The sequence below is a fragment of the Caretta caretta genome, chromosome 14 (assembly GCF_965140235.1).
Source record: "Caretta caretta isolate rCarCar2 chromosome 14, rCarCar1.hap1, whole genome shotgun sequence".
Taxonomy (NCBI): Eukaryota; Metazoa; Chordata; order Testudines; family Cheloniidae; genus Caretta; species Caretta caretta.
Genome location: NC_134219.1, coordinates 38,068,169 through 38,087,097, shown reverse-complemented (window position 1 = coordinate 38,087,097; position 18,929 = coordinate 38,068,169). Strand labels below are relative to the sequence as shown.

The 18,929-nt window shown below is 44.5% G+C and overlaps 1 protein-coding gene and 1 pseudogene across 1 annotated transcript; both read left to right on the top strand.

Moving 5' to 3' along the window:
* Nucleotides 1–815: 815 nt before the first annotated feature.
* LOC125621462 (olfactory receptor 10A7) lies at nt 816–1,745 on the top strand. The gene has a single exon (XM_075119048.1). The coding sequence runs from the start codon at nt 816–818 to the stop codon at nt 1,743–1,745; it is 930 nt and encodes a 309-aa protein (XP_074975149.1).
* Nucleotides 1,746–5,381: 3,636 nt separating this feature from the next.
* Nucleotides 5,382–18,541, top strand: LOC125621463 (olfactory receptor 5AP2-like; annotated as a pseudogene).
* The last annotated feature ends 388 nt before the right edge of the window (nt 18,542–18,929 follow it).

Sequence of the window (18,929 nt, the reverse complement as noted above, 5' to 3'; positions counted from 1 at the left end):
GATGCCCTCACCCAAACCTCCAACTTCAGGTCCCTAAATCCCTCACACTCTAGACTGTAACCGAGAGGTCACTGCCTCACCCCTGTATTCAAAGCCTATGTAATCAATACTGAGAAAATCATTCAGTTTTCAGAATGTCACTAAGCAGTTTGAATCAACGATATCCCTTGGCAGAGAAATTCAGAAGTTAATATACGATGATCACAAAGCAGCATAAAAACTGATCTACGTGGTACAGCACAAATGAAATCAAATGATGACCACCTAAAAAGGCTTAGGAGGTTAGGGTTTGGACTGGCACAACCTCATTCATGGCGCACTGGTGTCTGTCAGGGACAATGGAAGCTTCTGAAGTCCAAACCAAGCCGATTTACAGCCAGCAAAATTGTGGGGTGTTTTACCAGCCAAAACGAGGCTGTCAGAATTCAGGGAATCCAGTGCCTACACCTTCATTTGCCAGACTCCTCCTGGTGATCTGGTTTTCTCACTGCACACCACAAGTGTCTGCTCTTTGGAGCAGAATGAAAGGAGCAAGGCTTATTCTTTTGCCAATCAGAAACATTAGGGTTTTTACACAGGTCTGAGCTTGCCTTAGCAGCATGTTTGTGTGTCAGTTTTTCTCATTCACTCTCAGATGTCATAAGCCTCCATTATATGACTCCAAGCCCCCATTCTGTGTGCTCAGCCTAGTATTTGGGCGTGTGACCTGAAGGAGAGGGAGCATTTGAACATTAATGCATTTAAATTGACAATGTGATATTGACATTTAACAAATGCCGTTCTTGTTCTATTGTAGAGTTTCGTTCATTTCCGCCATGGCAGACACGGAACAGGGAAATCAAACCTCCCTCACAGAATTCATCCTCCTGGGATTTGGGAATATCCCCAAACTGCAGATCCTTCTCTTTCTGCTGATCCTTGTGATTTACATTGTGACCATGGCTGGGAACATTCTCATAATGGTGCTAGTTGTGACTGATCAGCACCTTCATACCCCCATGTACTTCTTCCTGGGGAACTTGTCCTGCCTGGAGACCTGCTACACCTCCGCCCTCCTGCCCAGGATGCTGGCCAGTTTCCTGACTGGGGACAGAACCATTTCTGTGGGGGGCTGCATCACACAATTTTACTTTGTTGGCTTCTTTGCAGCCACCGAGTGTTATCTCCTAGCAATGATGTCTTATGATCGGTACCTAGCGATATGCAAACCACTGCATTATGCAACTCTTATGAATGGCAGTTTCTGCCTCCAGTTAGCAGCTGGGTCTTGGATAAATGGGTTACTGGCTAGTTCCATAGTAATGGGTATGATTTTACAATTGACTTTGTGCGGTCCCAATGAAATCGATCATTTCTTCTGTGAATTTACAGAAATAATAAATCTCTACTGCAATGACATCTACCACCTGGAACTTTTAATTACTATTCTGTCTGCTTTATTCACCTTGCCCCCGTTTGCTTTAACTGGGATATCCTACGTGTGTATCATCTCCACCATCCTGAGAATCCCTTCCACCTCCGGGAGGCAAAAGGCCTTTTCTACCTGCTCCTCTCACCTCATTGTGGTGACAATTTTCTATGGGACCCTGATCATTGTGTATCTGCTACCAAAAAGCAACACACTCAGAGACCTCAACAAAGTGTTCTCTGTCTTCTACACAGTTCTGACTCCTATGGCCAATCCCTTCATATACAGCCTGAGAAACAAAGAGGTGAAAGAGGCTCTGAGAAAAAAATGCCAGTAAATGTGTTGATTAATATCTCATGATTTTTAAGCCATTCTCATCATTTTTTCCAGACCTGTCTCATTAAGTTTTGTGATACAGCATGGCCAGAAGGCAGCAGGAGAGTGATCTAGGAGAGATATGTAAGTCCCAGGATGAGGAGAAGCCTTATTCCCTATAGAGGGAAGAAAGGTTTCTATAGATTAATTACAAGCACCTGACGCCAATTAGAGCACCTGAAGCTAGTCACCTGATAAAAAACCCCTGCTTCAATCAGCCAGAGAAAGGAGTTGGAACAGAGTGCAGTTTGGAGGAGTTGAAGTAGAGGAGAGTTTGGAGAAGTGTCATGGCTGGCTAGAAGACCAAGACCCTAGGTAAAGAGACACCCGGCTTGTGCAAAGAGAGGGGGCAGGAAGCCCCACAAGCTGAAGAGGGAAGTAGCCCAGGGGAAGGAAGCACAAGTTCAAGTGGTTTACCACTACCCCTGGGCTGGGACCCGGAGTAGAGGGCGGGCCTGGGTTCCTCCCTCTCCACTACCCTTCTCTGGGTTACTAGTGGGACAGTAGATACCCTAGTTCAGGGGCAGGAAACTGCACCCTGAACCCCACCCCCAAGAAGAGGAAGTGCGGGACCCATCACAATTGTACCAGCAATTTGCCACAGTTTGCACATTTGGGGTTGAGTTTATGGGCTTGTTTTTGGGTCAGTCTACCCTTCAATCATGGGATGTGATTTCAGCTGGTGTAGACAGTCTCCAGCGAGCTTTATTCTAGCGACCAAGTACTGGAGCATTAGCGCTGCGGCAGGGCTCGCTTCAGCTGTGAGTAGCCATGCAAGTAAGTTCACTGGGTTCCAGCTGGGCTGCTACAGCCCAGCCTGAAGCACACACTGCTGCAGCTCCATTGCTCGGGTATCTGAGCTGGCTAGATTTAAGCTGACTCACGTGTGTCTACACGAGCTGCAGTCACACCCCGTCATGGTCGTGCAAACATCCCCCTCGCTGCAGCGTTAGCTCGAGGCCCAACTTGAGTTTAACTCAAGCTGTGGCTTTTGTCATTTTTATATATAATTGTAAAACCCAACAATTATGTTTGGGGGTTTTTTTGTTTTTTTTTTACTGTACCCTGGATTTTTAACAATTTAAGGCAGAGCACTTTTTGTTGCGTTGTCTTTTTGTATTCTGGTCAATTCGTTTAGGCAAAACTCTAAAAAGCAAGCTAATACTATTTTTGAAAGAGCTCCTTTAAACATTTAGAAACTATAATGTGTCTTTTTATGTTTTATTTTATTATTGGAAAACTCTTCTTTACATGATGGTTTTGTATAATATTGCTATTCCCCAGGAACTTATTTCTTCACAATTTACATTCCTGTAAGCTATTTTTACAGGGGATTTTCTTACTATGCAAGGCATTTCAACAAAAAATTACTAAAAATCTTTCTTTAACTTGTGTCACAGAGATGGTAGTTATTTAGTTATGGAAGTTGAGTAAACAGCATCTTTTTAAAATGTAAAAACAAGCTTACATTATTTGTAAAATTTGTGATACTATAGCTTTTAATCACTTTATTCAATTGTAATCCTGTGATTAAAAATATTTCACTGAAAAAGATAAGTTTTTTTTTCAAAAAGGGGGTGGGGGTTATTGTTTCTTCAGATAACAGGGTGAGTGGGGTCTGTCTTTATCTTTCTCCTTCATACAGTTAGAAAAGCTTCATGACAAAGGGGTGTCTCCTTGTTGCAAAATGTTGCTTGCCTAGTGTCATGTTTAGATCCAATATAAAAGCATGCTAATATAACTTTATTTCTAAACTTCTGCAAGAAAAGAATAACAGCTTCAGATAACAGGGGTGAGAGGGAGCAGTATCTTACTCCTTCATGCAATTACTCAAGCCACATGGCTTTTGTTTTTTTAAGCTTTTATTGTAAATGGAGGGAATATTACATTCACCCCCAAAATCTTCACACTTTAGAAAGGATATCCTGTAAAGCGGTGTTACAAAGTTTAAATTAAAAGGCCTCCTTTCAGCTAAAGTCAATGGGTGCTAATTTCCAATAAATGTAAAGACTATAAAAATACATTACTTTAAGTAGATGGAATAAGAGAAATTGATATAAAGGTTAGCCATAACTTTCATGAGGGTCTTTCTTCCATTTTTAAAGACCAAGGGTAAATGCATAGTGTAAAAAAAGTAGTTTAACTTCTGGTACAAAACTGAAAACAAATAAGGATGTTTGCTAAATGTTTGTTAGATGGGGTGGGATCTGAGTTACTACCGAGAATTCTTTCCTGGGTGTCTGGCTGGTGAATCTTGCCCATATACTCAGGGTTTAGCTGATCGCCATATTTGGAGTCGGGAAGGAATTTTCCTCCAGGGCAGATTGGAAGAGGCCCTGGAGGATTTTCGCCTTCCTCTGTAGCATGGGGCACGTGTCACTTGCTGGAGGATTCTCTGCTCCTTGAAGTCTTTAAACCACATTTGAGGACTTCAATAGCTCAGACATAGGTGAGGTTTTTCGCAGGAGTGGGTGGGTGAGATGCGTTGTGCAGGAGGTCAGACTAGATGAACATAATTGTCCCTTCTGACCCTAGTATCTATGAATCTATAAATTTACATAAATTTGGTAAATAAAAATCTACAGAAATGCTTCTTTTGATTGGTGTTTTAAAAGTTTGTTTGTTAAAACTTTACTTGGTTTAATTGTTTTGATTTAAAAAAAAAATTAAGAGAGTCAGGGGGTGGGGGGGAAAGCCTTATCTCTGCTATAAAGTGTTAACTGTTTTTAAATAAGATGATTTTTCTTTTAAGTTAGCCTGTGTGTGTGCTTTGTATAAAGTGTGTAAATTTAAAGCTTTCTTTACAGATTACAAAGAATAAGTTTTTAGAACAGTTTTCCTTTAGGCAAAACTTTAAAGGCTGGTGTAATTGTTAAAATTTTACTTGGTTTAACAGCATTTAGACTTTTAAAAAGTTATGAAAGAAAAAGGATGTGGGGGAGAAACAGCTTCTTTTATCTCCTATTAACTGTTTTACATAAGCTGTTTTTTTTCTTTTAAGATAGCCTGTGTGTGTTTAGCATAAATAGTGTAAATTTAAAGCTTTTTATATTTATATATTTTATATTGCAGTGGGGGAGATTTAGGTTGGATATTAGGAAAAACTTTTTCACTAGGAGTGTGGTGAAACACTGGAATGCGTTACCTAGGGAGGTGGTGGAATCTCCTTCCCTAGAAGTTTTTAAGGTCAGGCTCAACAAAGCCCTGGCTGGGATGATTTAGTCGGGGATCGGTCCTGCTTTGAGCAGGGGGTTGGACTAGATGACCTCCTGAGGTCCCTTCCAACCCTGATATCCTATGATTCTATGATATAGCAGTTTTCCTTTTGGCAAAGATTTAAAAAGCAAGCTAAAGGCTGGTATATTACTACAAAAACTTGTGTTCGGTACCGCATTCGTCTTTTCATTCCTTTGTTTAAAGAGCTGCGTTTTTAAACAGACCACTGGTCAAAAACCACTCCTCTTGGGATGTTGTGATTGGTTCATGACAAGATATTCTATGGTGTTGCTATAGAACAGCTCCTGATTGGCTCAACCAAGAGGCATAGTTTGCGCCAGGTTGGCTGACCCTGGATTTGCTGGCATTTGACTAGCGGTAGATGCAGGGGTAAGATGCTTTTCTTTTCTCTCTGCCATGTGGTCAGTGACACAGGTTTAGATAGCTTTGACCTGTCTCTGTCTCTAATCTAAAGTGCCCAAATGACTTTGACTTTCTATGACACCCAGATTTGCAGATTTTTGTTTTAAATCCTATATAAGCAGGAGAATGTTAGGATATAGATATTCAGGCCTGTCTGTAAAGGCCTATACTCTAAGAATTTAGGTGTATTGTTATCACTTGGCTAGTGATAGAGGTATAAAAGAGAGAATCAAAACCACTGTCTGCCAGTGTAAGGGCCTTCTCTTACTGTGACAGTTTGTGGCCCTGTGCTTAGGCTCAGGCCTTTGGCTAAGCAGCAGAGGCAGCCATAAGCTGGGAAGCGAACGGTCACATCCTCGCATTCCAAACTAGTCACATTGAAATAAGGTGCTATTGGGCTGTTAGGCACTATCAGGACAGGATTGTATTCCTATCACCTCCAGAGAAAGGGAAGTGCCTAGAAAATGTAAAAGGAAACTTAGTTTGATGGCATCCTGTCTGGCAAGAACTCACTTATCAATAGCTGGGATGTGAAATCCTCACTTCTGTATTGTTTTGTCATTATAGTTCCCACTTTGCTGCTGTTTGTCTGTATAATCTCTGTCTGGTTCTGTGATTGTTCCTGTCTGCTGTATAATTAATTTTGCTGGGTGTAAACTAATTGAGGTGGTGGGATATAATTGGTTACATAATCATGTTACAATATGTTAGGATGGGTTAGTTAAATTTCAGGAAAATGATTGGTTAAGGTATAGCTAAGCAGAACTCAAGTTTTACTATATAATCTGTAGTCAATGAGGAAGTGACTGGGTGTGGGTGGGGGTGGGCATGTGGGTGTGTGAGATGGGAACAGGGAATGGGGGTAAGAAAATTGGAATCATGTTTTGCTAAAGGGGGAAATGGGAACAGGGAATGGGAGTAAGGAAGTTGGAATCATGTTTGGCTAAGGGCAGGAATGGGAACAGGGACACAGGTGTAAGGCTCTGTGGTGTCAGAGCTGGGAAGGAGGATACTAAGGAAGGAAACTGGAATCATGCTTGCTGGAAGTTCACCCCAATAAACATCGAATTGTTTGCACCTTTGGACTTCGGGTATTGTTGCTCTCTGTTCATGCGAGAAGGACCAGGGAAGTAAGTGTGTGAAGGAATAAGCCCCCTAACAGAGAATAGTCCTGCTATTGTGGGGAACTTTCCTGGCTTCTGCACTACCCCAGTGAAGTGGGCTAGCGAAAGGATCTGAGTCCTCGCTCCCACTTCCTTTACCCAGTGGCCTCCCTGCCCTTGAGGACTCCCCTCCCACTCTCCTGTCTGGCAGAGTCCTCATAACCCCAACAAGGCTGGGCCCCAGATCCCTGGGGGGCTTGACCCCCAACCCTGCTGTAGTCACCTGGGACAAGGGCTAGGGTGTCCCCACTCCAGGGTACTCTCTCTGCACTGGGCACTTCTCTAACCCACTGATCATTACATACAATTTAAAGCAAATGCAAGTTATTTAATCAACAATTAATTTTAAAAAGAATAAGGAAAAATGGGAAAGGTTAAAGGAAACACATCAACCCGCTCTGTGGCAGGGAACATCACAAACAGTGTCCCTGGAACGTCAGGGCAGTTCACAGTCTGTTCCTTGTAAGTCCCAGGCCTTCCTTTCAGGCCCTGGCTGTGCTGCAGGGATGCTGTGGGTTGGACACTCGTTCTGGTGGTGGCCACACGCTCGTGAGCTGTAGCTCACGAAAGCTCATGCTCAAATAAATTGGTTAGTCTCTAAGGTGCCACAAGTACTCCTTTTCTTCTTCCCAGTGTCGCCCCCGCCCTGTCGGGGTTACAATCCAAGCCTGGCCTGCAGAGCCTCTTGGCTGAGGCGTCTTCCTATGCTGGGCCCACTGCCCAGGGCCCCCCTAGCTCTCCCCAGCTGCTCACCGCACCCAGCTCCAGCCCCAGCTGCTCCACTCGGTCTCTGCGCTGCTGCTGCTCTGCCTCCAGCTCCCTGGGCTGCTTCTTTGGCCCCTCTGGCTCTGGTTGTTGCAGCTCCTCTGCTCCCAGGACAGGTCTGCGCTGCAGGCTGCTTCTGTGACTCTGCTCCCAGCACTGACCTGCTTCCTGGGCTGCTTTTCTGGCCCCTCTGGCTCTGGTTGCTGCAGCTCTGCTCCCAGGACAGGGTCTGCTCTCTCTGGGCTGCTTTTCTGGCCCCTCTAGATCTGGCACAATTCTGCTTCCCAGCTGAGCTCGGGCCCCTGCTTCCTCCTTCGCTTGGCCCCACTCTGTCTGACCCAGGCAAATCCAGCTCACATGGAGGACGGGACCTCCTTGGCCTCCTGACTCCCTGATTAGCCTTCCCGCCCTGTCATTCAGGCTGACCTGGAGCACTGGCCTCTCCCCATTGTTCCTGAGGACTATCAGTCTCAGGGTCCTGGTTACCCATAGACCCTTTCCCTTTTAGTACTGGGAGCTAGCCAACCAAAACACCCCCACTGAATGTTAGTAAGGGGGCAACAGTCGCCTTACACCTGGAAGGGATCATTAGATCATCTATTCTAACCTCCTGTATAACAGGGGGCATTACATTTCACCCAGTTGTCCCTGGATTGAGTCTAATAACTTATGTTTGACTAAATCCTATCCTCCAGGAATGCACCTAGTATGAGTTAGTTCCGATAGTTAATCACCATCACTGTTAAAAAGATGTGCCAAATTTTGAATTTGTGGGGTTTGAGCTTCTTGCCCTTGGATCTCATTATTCCAAGGTTAGGCTCCTCAGCCACTTAAGCACTTTAGGAAAAAGTCCCCACAATGAATAAAAATGTAATAAACCCCGGTTGCTTGTGAACCACCTGAGGTCAAATATTTATTGAAATTCTTTGAGTAATTTTGAATGAGTGCATCTGTGAACATTGTGGGTTCTCCATGGAAAATTTGGAAAAAAACACTGCATGCATCACTTGCTCTAAATTATTCAGCCATCTCTATAGATGTTAGCCTTGTTTGACCTTGGTATGAATTTTGTATTAGGTGTGTTAACCATTTTGTGCTCTTACTTACAATGAACAATCAGATTAGAATGGAACATATTCAGGCTATTCTAGCACTGAGGCTAGAAGGTTAAAATGATGAGACATAGCTCATTTATTTAATATTCAGTGTGCAGAAGGAAGCAGGGTTGCAAAGTGTTATCTCAAACAGCACTAGAAAACTGATTTGGAAATTAACAGGCAATAAAAACTCACCATTAGGAATAACAGGCCAGATTCTAACCTCCAGTTAAACTTGTGCAAATCTGAGGTAATATCATCAGCTTCAGTAAGGTTACTCCATGTTTACCAATGGTGTAAATAAGATTGGAATGTGGCCCAATATCTCTTACTCACAGCTGGGCACAAATTTCCTTTCTTATTTCCTCCCCTTTGCACACTAGAAAAAAAAAACTGCATAATCTTGCAGACACATTTGTTTGTCAGGCAGCAGTAATTCTGTGATTCTGCACAGTGCAAATTTCTGTGTTAGAGTAGTCTCTTGTGAGCATTGACAAACGATACATGTATATATGTATCATACAAAAACTTTACCTACCCTAGGAATTTTTTCCATACTCATCAATGGGGGCCAGCTAAGTACCTTAAATATTGTGACCTTGAGAGGGATCCAAAAAAATAAATAAATCAGATATGCAATTCAGCTAAATTGCATAACACCCCAGGGTAGAACCAGAAATCATTACAAAGCAAGGCCAGGTCTACACTAGGAAATTAGGTTAATATAACTGTGTTGTTCAGGCCTCGCAGTGCATTGGTTTTAGGTACTATATACACAATAATCAAAGTCCTATAAAAATGGTAAACACAATAATGTGAGAGAAATAGGTAGAAAAACATCCAATCTTGATTTAAAAATTGTCAGTGATGCAACAAATCAAGAAAAGTCAGATTTTTTTTTTAAATAAAACCATTATTTGGAGCCCCCATTACAAACATAAACCATCTTCTTTTAGGTTTCAGAGTAGCAGCCGTGTTAGTCTGTATTCGCAAAAAGAAAAGGAGGACTTGTGGCACCTTAGAGACTAACCAATTTATTTGAGCATAAGCTTTCGTGAGCTACGGCTCACTTCATCGGATGCATTCAGTGGAAAATACAGTGAGGAGATTATATAAACCAAGCACTCTACTGTGGGTGACTTGTACAATTATATTTGCATAATGCCAACATGGCTCAAATCTGGGATCTCTGGATCATAACACCTGAGCCAAAAGACCCAGCTTTCTTGGCTAGTGGTGTAGTAGGCTCATCAGTCTGTAGTTGGCCTAGTCACCAGTCGCAGGGGCCAGACTGTCAGCTTGAGCGGGTAATGCTGACAGTTCCATACTCCCCCTGGCCAGGGAAGCCTGTCCTGAGATCAGAGACTTCCCAGTTCAGTTCTCCATACAGGCCATCACTTGCAATGCTGACACCCCTGGGTGCGTTATCATCAGAGATCAAACTTGGTCCTCTGGACTTTAATACATCACCCTCTCCTGCTGGAGCTAAAAAAGCCTCCTCTCAGCCAATGCTGTAGCAGACTCATCACGCTGTAGCTGGCTTAGCCACCAGGGGAGGGGGACAGAGTGTCACACTGAGCAGGCATGGCTTACACTTGAACTAAGTGGTTTCATTATCCTCCATCCCACACCATGCAGCCATCAGCATCGCTCCCTGGGGCTCCTCTCCAGGCAGTGTCACGTTCTTGGGCCCAGCCTCTCACAGTGGCTATCACAGGGGGAGGGGGACGGGGCGGAGGGGTTGCCCAGAACTCACAGGGACCGTTTTCAGGAGGGGGGCAATTCTCACATGTGCAGCTTCCCGCTCCCTACAGCAGTGAGTGGTCTCCACAGGCTCTCTGCCCATCTCACTCCCCCTCTGTGTGGTTGCATCAGCCACCAACCCCAGTTACCCTCCTCTGCACAGGCAGGCTGTGCCATCCGGTAGGGAGTCTGCAAGCAGGGACCTGGATCAGAGGAGTTAGAGGAGGTAGAAAATCCAGGTAGAAATCAGAAAATCCAAATAGTGGACTTTACAAAACCCAGGGATTTTTTGGAGGTTTTCGGTAAACAACAAAATGAAGGGCCTTATTTTTAAGAGCAAGAGGCTAACGTTTCATAATCAGGACTTGTGAATTTGCATGCCTCCATTTTTAGCTGTCTAGCTTGAGACACATTAAAGTGGCCCAGTTTTCAAAAGAAGGGTGCTCAGTACTTCAGGGCCCTTACAGGCATCTCAAGTTCAGCATCCGAAATCACTGGTCATGTTTGACAATCTTGGCCAAAACGGACACTAATTAGTGTCCAAGAGCCGCCACCCCCACCACCATTAAATATTTAACAGATTCTGCAATGACCTTGCTAGCAAAGTAATACCTTATTCCATCAGCAATTCTGTTGAAATAAACAGTGCAAAATACTATACAGTGGGAGCTAGGGTATCACAGTGTGGTCCATAAAAAACACTCGGAGACCTGAGCTTCAAACAGGAAGCTGGTCTAAAGCTTAACTAAAGAAAACCTGGTGGGAGACATTTTCAAAGCTGGAAATGGGAGTTTAGTGCCCAACTCCCATTGACTTATCAGCAATTTGGGCACCTGACTGCCCCTTTATGCCTTTGGTATTCTTTTCCAATACTACTAAATATTAAAACTCCCATGGACTTCATTTGCACAGGATTGGAGCCCTGGTACTTTTCATCTTCAAAGGGATCCACACAGTTTAACTCATTACTTCTCACAAGCTGCCGAGGTGGTAGATTCATGGGGCTCAATTCATGAAGAACTTAGACATTGGGATACAGGGTGTCTCAGCGTCTAACTTTTAGGCACTTGGGAAAATCGCTGCCATTCACAATCACTGGCACCCCAGTTCCCTATACAATGAAGGGGGGAAGAGAGAGATGCCTAAGAAGGGGATCCACAAAATCCAGCACACTAGGCGGGGAGCCACCTAAGCTAGCGAGAGGGAGATGCTAAGCCGAGAAGTGCTAAACCTTGCCTCTCTCAGGGAGCTCAGTGCCTAAGCTTGAGCTGGAGGGAGGACCCCATCTGTACTTGGGATTCCCAGCAGAGAATGCTCTCCTGAAATCAGTTTTGCAAGAAACTAGGGGTGGAGTGAAGGAGGCTCATTGAGAGATACTATTCAGTGGGCAACAGAGAAAGAATGACTCTGTTGCCTGGTGGTTAGAGCATTCACCTGGGATGTGGAATCTCTGAATCCAGTCCCCCTGCTCCAATGCCTCTTTAAATATTTAATGCAAAGCTTCAACAGGAGAGACTGTGAAAGTCCCACATCAAAATATCCTGCAGGTAGCTGGTTGGGAATCTGATCTGCAAGGCAGCAAATCTTTTCTCAAAATCCTGCTTTGCCTCAAGCACGTGGGAGACTTGAACTGGGGGTCTCTCACACGAGTACCCAAACCACCGGGCTAAGAGTTATGAACTCCTCCTTTCCCCCTGGACATTTTGTGTGGGGCAAGGTCGCTTCTGAGCACTCTAGTTGATTGGACCCCTAACTACAAGATAAGTACTCCTCTGCCTGTCTTCCCCCAGTTCATGAATCACTCTGGGGCTTGGGCAGGACATCCAGAGAGAGGCCTGAATTGTTCTGAAGGCCATACATTTACTGAGAGCTTTTCTCAAGGCCTCCTTGACTTTGTTTCTCAGGCTGTATATGAGGGGATTGACCAGGGGAGTCAGGACCATGTACAGGAGAGAAAACGTTTTGTTCAAGTCTCTCAATGTATCAGTTTTTGGTAACACATATACAATAGTGATGGTCCAATAGAAAATTGTCACCACAGTAAGGTGAGAGGAGCAGATGGAGAATGGCTTCTGCCTGCCAGTGGTGGAAGGGATTTGCAGGATGGCAAAGATGATACAACATAAGATGTCACAGTCAGTAGAAATGGGGGCAGGGTGAATATAAAGGACAGGATGGAAGCCAAAAGTTCCACATTGCGAGTGTCACTGCAGGACATCTTCAGCAATGGGTTGAAATCTCAAAAAAAACCACAACAACGGTCAATTTCATTGGGGCCGCAGAAAGTTAATTGTAACATCATTCCCATTACTGTGGAACTACCCAGTAACCCACTGATCCAAGACTCAGCTGCTAGCTGGAGGCAGAACCTAAGATGCATAATTATTGTATAATGCAGGGGTTTACATGTTGCTAAATACCTATCCTAAGACATCTCTGCTCAGAGACAGCATTCTGTAGCTGCTAAGCAGCCAAAGATATAATTTTGTGTGACACATGCATAGAAAGAAATGGTTCTGTCCCCTGTCAGGAGACTGGCCAGCATCCTGGGCAGGATAGCCGAGATGTAGCAGGTCTCCAAGCAGGACAAGTTCCTCAGGAAAAAGTACGTGGGGGTGTGAAGGTGTTGATCAGCCACAACCAGCACAACAAGGAGGGTATTCCCGGTCTCAATGTAGATCACTAGAAACAGCAGGAAGAGAAGGGTCTGCAGTTTAGGGGTATTCCTGAATCCCAGGAGGACGAATTCCATGATGGATGTTTGATTTTTCCCATTCTGCGTCTGCCATGGATTTTGTCTAGGGGAAAACCAAACAAACTCTGAAGGATACTTTGGAAAGCACAGCAGAGTTAAATGTTCATACATTGACATCACTCTATTCCACGTGTCCTTTTGGGTACTCGTAAAGGGCTGTCTGGAAAAGGTTAAGTCTTCAAACTGAATCTGATATTTTTGGAGAGTGTGTTGAGATCTCTTTCAGATAGAATCACAAATCCAGAACAATGCACTATAGCTTAAATCTGACAGCGATATTGAAATTCTTGGGATGAGGGGGAAAACCAACAGTATAAAGCTTTCATCTCCACAATCTTTTCATGCATGCTTTGGGACACTTGACCCCGTACTTTCCCCTTATTCCTTCCAAGATTGCCCTGCCATAGAGCAGGCACATTTAGGTGAAGGCTGTCAAAGAGGATCTGGATTGAAACCTTCTTCCTATTGGTATAAGCCTGGCTTCATCCTTCCCATGCCATTGGTGCTGACATGTACACGCTCAAGAATCATTTGTGGGCAGGATCTACAGACAGGCAGACACACACACCATTGCAAATGACACACATTAAAAACAGTGCTATGCCACGGGTATTCAAGGCCTGATTCACAACTGCCTTGTGTATATAGGGCTGGTTGAAATGTTTTAATCAAAACTGTTTACAGTGGAAAATTGTGTTTTGGTTGAAACACAATTTGCTGTACTTTGCTCCTCACACCTCTATCATCCACAATGGGCCAGGGCCTCCATGATGCACAGCTTCCCCTCACCTAAAAGGGAGACTGTGGTGCATTGTGGGAGATGGAGTCCAGCTGGGAATCCCAACTCATAAAGGAGAATGGGGACCTCAGGAGCCCACTGCAAATTGCATTTTTGCCCCAAATCTTTTGGTTTTCAGCAGAAACTTGAACTTTTCCATAGCCCAAATAATGTTGGGAGCAGCGCTACTTGTGCTTTGTGCGATCATTTACACCTCTGCAAAGTGAGTGCCAAGGCATGTGAGACACTTTTCATACCCATTTTACCCAGGGGCACATATGGTGGTGGGAGTCTGCTATAGACCACCGGACCAGGGGCTTGAGGTGGACGAGGCTTTCTTCCAGCAACTCACGGAAGTTACTAGATCGCAGGCCCTGGTTCTCATGGGAGACTTCAATCACCCTGATATCTGCTGGGAGAGCAATACAACAGTGCACAGACAATCCAGGAAGTTTTTGAAAAGTGTAGGGGACAATTTCCTGCTGGAGGAACCAACTAGGGGCAGAGCTTTTCTTGACCTGCTGCTCGCAAACCGGGAAGAATTGGTAGGGGAAGCAAAAGTGGATGGGAACCTGGGAGGCAATGACCATGAGATGGTAGAGTTCAGGATCCTGACACAGGGAAGAAAGGAAAGCAGCAAAATACGGACCCTGGACTTCAGAAAAGCAGACTTTGACTCCCTCCGGGAACTGATGGGCAGGATCCCCTGGGAGAATAACATGAGGGGGAAAGGAGTCCAGGAGAGCTGGCTGTATTTTAAAGAATCCTTATTGAGGTTACAGGGACAAACCATCCCAATGTGTAGAAAGAATAGTAAATATGGTAGGCGACCAGCTTGGCTTAACAGTGAACTCCCTGCTGATCTTGAACACAAAAAAGAAGCTTACAAGAAGTGGAAGATAGGACAAATGACCGGGGAAGAAAATAAAAAATTGCTCAGGGATGCAGGAGTGAAATCAGGAAGGCCAAATCACACCTGGAATTGCAGCTAGCAAGAGATGTTCAGAATAACAAGAAGGGTTTCTTCAGGTATGTTAGCAACAAGAAGAAAGTCAAGGAAAGTGTGGGCCCCTTACTGAATGAGGGAGGCAACCTAGTGACAGAGGATGTGGAAAGAGGTAATGTACTCAATGCTTTTTTTGCCTCTGTTTTCACGAACAAGGTCAGCTCCCAGACTACTGCACTGGGCAGCACAGCATGGGGAGGAGGTGACCAGCCCTCTGTGGAGAAAGAAGTGGTTCGGGACTATTTAGAAAAGCTGGATGAGCACGAGTCCATGGGGCCGGATGCGTTGCATCCGAGAGTACTGAAGCAGTTGGCGGATGTGATTGCAGAGCGATTGGCCATTATCTTTGAAAACTCATGGTGATCGGGGGAAGTCCCGGAAGACTGGAAAAAGGCTAATGTAGAGCCCATCTTTAAAAAAGGGAAGGAGGAGGATCCGGGGAACTACAGGCAGGTCAGCCTCTCCTCAGTCCCTGCAAAAAATCATGGAGCAGGTCCTCAAGGAATCAATCCTGAAGCACTTACACGAGAGGAAAGTGATCAGGAACAGTCAGCATGGATTCACCAAGGGCAAGTCATGCCTGACTAATCTAATTGCCTTCTATGACGAGATAACTGGCTCTGTGGATGAGGGGAAAGCGGTGGACATGTTGTTCCTTGACTTTAGCAAAGCTTTTGACACGGTCTCCCACAGTATTCTTGTCAGCAAGTTAAAGAAATATGGGCTGGATGAATGGACTATAAGGTGGATAGAAAGTTGGCTAGATTGTCGGGCTCAACGGGTAGTGATCAATAGCTCCATGTCTCGTTGGCAGCTGGTATCAGGTGGAGTGCCCCAGGGGTCGGTCCTCGGGCTGGTTTTGTTCAATATCTTCATAAATGATCTGGAGGATGGTGTGGATTGCACCTTCAGCAAGTTTGCAGATGACACTAAACTGGCAGGAGAGCTAGATACACTGGAGGGTAGGGATAGGATCCAGAGGGCCCTAGACAAATTAGAGAATTGGGCCAAAAGAAATCTGAGGTTCAACAAGGACAAGTGCAGAGTCCTGCACCTAGGATGGAAGAATCCCATGCACCGCTACAGACTAGGGACCGAATGGCTAGGCAGCAGTTCTGCAGAAAAGGACCTAGAGGTTACAGTGGACAAGAAGCTGGATATGAGTCAACAATGTGCCCTTGTTGCCAAGAAGGCCAATGGCATTTTGGGATGTATAAGTAGGGGCTTTGTCAGCAGGTCGAGGGACGTGATCATTCTCCTCTATTCGACATTGGTGAGGCCTCATCTGGAGTACTGTGTCCAGTTCTGGGTCCCCCACTACAAGAAGGTTGTGGAAAAATTGGGAAACAAAAATGATTAGGGGACTGGAACACATGACTTATGAGGAGAGGCTGAGGGAACTGGGATTGTTTAGTCTGCGGAATGGAAGAATGAGGGGGGATTTGATAGCTGCTTTCAACTCCCTGACAGGGGGTTCCAAAGAGGATGGATCTAGACTGTTCTCAGTGGTAGCAGATGACAGAATAAGGAGTAACGGTCTCAAGTTGCAGTGGGGGAGGTTTAGATTGGATATTAGGAAAAACTTTTTCACTAGGAGGGTGGTGAAACACTGGAATGCGTTACCTAGGGAGGTGGTAGAATCTCCTTCCTTAGAGGTTTTTAAGGTCAGGCTTGACAAAGCCCTGGCTGGGATGATTTAGTCGGGGATCGGTCCTGCTTTGAGCAGGGGGTTGGACTAGATGACCTCCTGAGGTCCCTTCCAACCCTGATATTCTATGATTCTATGCAGTCTCAAGGCAGGAAAATTTCCGTTTTTTTTTTTTTTTTTTAATCAAAACAGTTTGGCCATAAACTGAGAAGTTTTTACCTAAATAATGGGAGTTGCTGTGCCTTCTGGGAGTTGTAGTTTGCTCTTAGTGTCCCTATTCTCCTTTCCAAGCTGGGATTCCCCTGCTGGACTACATCCCCCATAATGCATCATGGTCTGCCATTTTAGTGAGGGATAGCTGTGCAAGATGGAGTCCTTGTTCCTCCTGCATTGTGGAAGGTGTATTCCAGACAGGGGAATCCCAGACCCTTGAGAATGGAGACCTGTGGAGCAAACTACGTATCCCAGGAGGCACTCCTACTCTAATTTTTGGACAGAAACTTTCTTGTCAAGGCCTTTTTATTTGTTTGTTTGTTTGTTTTCTGAAAACTTAAAAATTTCCCATTGAAAAAACTGTTTTGGACCAGTTCAACTAAGACCCCATTATACCAATACAGTGGGTGTGGAGTGAGAATTTTACCAATATGTGTTATGTATGTTGCTGAAGAAATTATAGGTAGGTCACTCTGGGGTTTGCTGACACATGCCTCTGTTGTTGTTTTTTTTTTCCTCTTTACAGAGGTAACCAAAAAGAGTCCTCCTGTGAAGTTCTGGTGTCATATTAGCAGACGTATTTTTAATTGTTGTAACAACTGTCATATTTCATCAGGTCGGGTGAAAATGTATTATACACTAACGGACAGATTTTCAAAGGTATTTAGGTGACTCAAGATGCAGATAGGTGCCTAATTGGATTTACTAATGCACTTAAATGAGTTATGGGCCATATTTTTAAAGGTATTTAGATACCTAGTGGGATTTCCAAAAGCATCTAAACAACTAATATCTGTTGAAATCAATGAATTTTAGGTACTGAAGTGTTGTAAAATCCCACTAGGTGCCCAACTGAATCTTTAGGCCCTTAAATACATTTTGAAAATTTGACCCTCAGTAAATATTGAATGAAGTTAAAAGGGATGGAATAACAAGGACATATTTGGAGAGAGAAGATCTTTCTTGTTTAATTAAATTCTTTCTTTCTTTTCAGAAAACACGTGGCACATATACAATGGACACATCAAACATCCATCACCAAGTTCATCCTCCTGGGATTCGGGAACCTGAATGAAGTTAAGATTCTGCTTTTTGTGGTGTTTCTAGTGATCTACATTGTGACTATGGCCAGGAACCTTCTCATTGTTGCACTAGTTGTGGCTGATCAGCACCTTCATACCCCCATGTACTTCTTTATGGGGAACTTGTCTTTCCTTGAAACCTGCTACACCTCAGTCTTTGTCCCCAGATGCTGCCTGGGTTCCTGGCAGAAGATGGGACAATCTCCTTCAGGGATTGTATCACGAAGTTGTTCTTCTTCAGTGCTTTGGCTTGCATAGAGTGCTTCCTTCTTGCAGTCATGGCTTCTGACCATTATTTATCCATATGCAACTCACTCAGCTATAAGATTATAATGAACCTCATGGTCTTCCTTCAGTTGGTATCTGCCTCCTGGATAACTGGTATATCAGTCAGTGCATTAGCAGTGGGGATGGTGCCCCACCTAAGCTTCTGCAGCTCCAGTGAAATTAATAATTTCTTCTGTGACATGGAGGAGCTGCTCAAATTATCCTGGGCAAAAAGCCCACTGGTGGAAATGATCATTCTGGTCTCCTGCTCCCTGGCAACCCTCTTCATCATTGTGTCTTACGTTCTTATCCTCTCAGCCATCCTGCAAATTGTCTCCGCTGCCGGGAGGCAGAAGGCATTTTCCACCGGTGCCTCTCACCTACTGGTGGTGAGTCTGTATTATGGGACCATCATTATCATGTATGTGGTGCCATACACAGAGCAGTCCCCAGGCTTCCATAAAGCTCTGTCCCTATGTACACGGTCGTCACCCTGATGTTCAACCCCGTCACCTACAGTCTAAGGAACAAAGAGGTGAAGAGGGCCTTTAGGAAAGTCGTGCTGCATAACTTTAGCATAATTAAGCTGTGATTTTCAGAAGGACCTAAAGATGTTTGCTGCCCAATTCCCAGTGTCAGATGATTGCCTAATTCCTTTAGGCCACTTTGAATAATCTAGCCCAGATCTCAATAGAATTTGATTATGTACATCACTTAGACACTGTGATACAAACCCACACTGGCCAGGAAGAGGATAATGAGCTGCTGTGGGCTCAGTCACTCTGTCCCCTCCGTTGCCACTATATAAATTCATGGTGTGCCCACACTTTGAATAGTGTGTGCAGTTCTGGTCATCCCACTTCAAAAAAGATATGTGAGAATTGGAAAAGGTACAGAGAAGGGCAACAAAAATGGTTAGGAGTATAGAACAGCTTCCGTATGAGGAGAGATTACAAAGACTGGAACTGTTCAGCTCAGAAAAGAGATGAT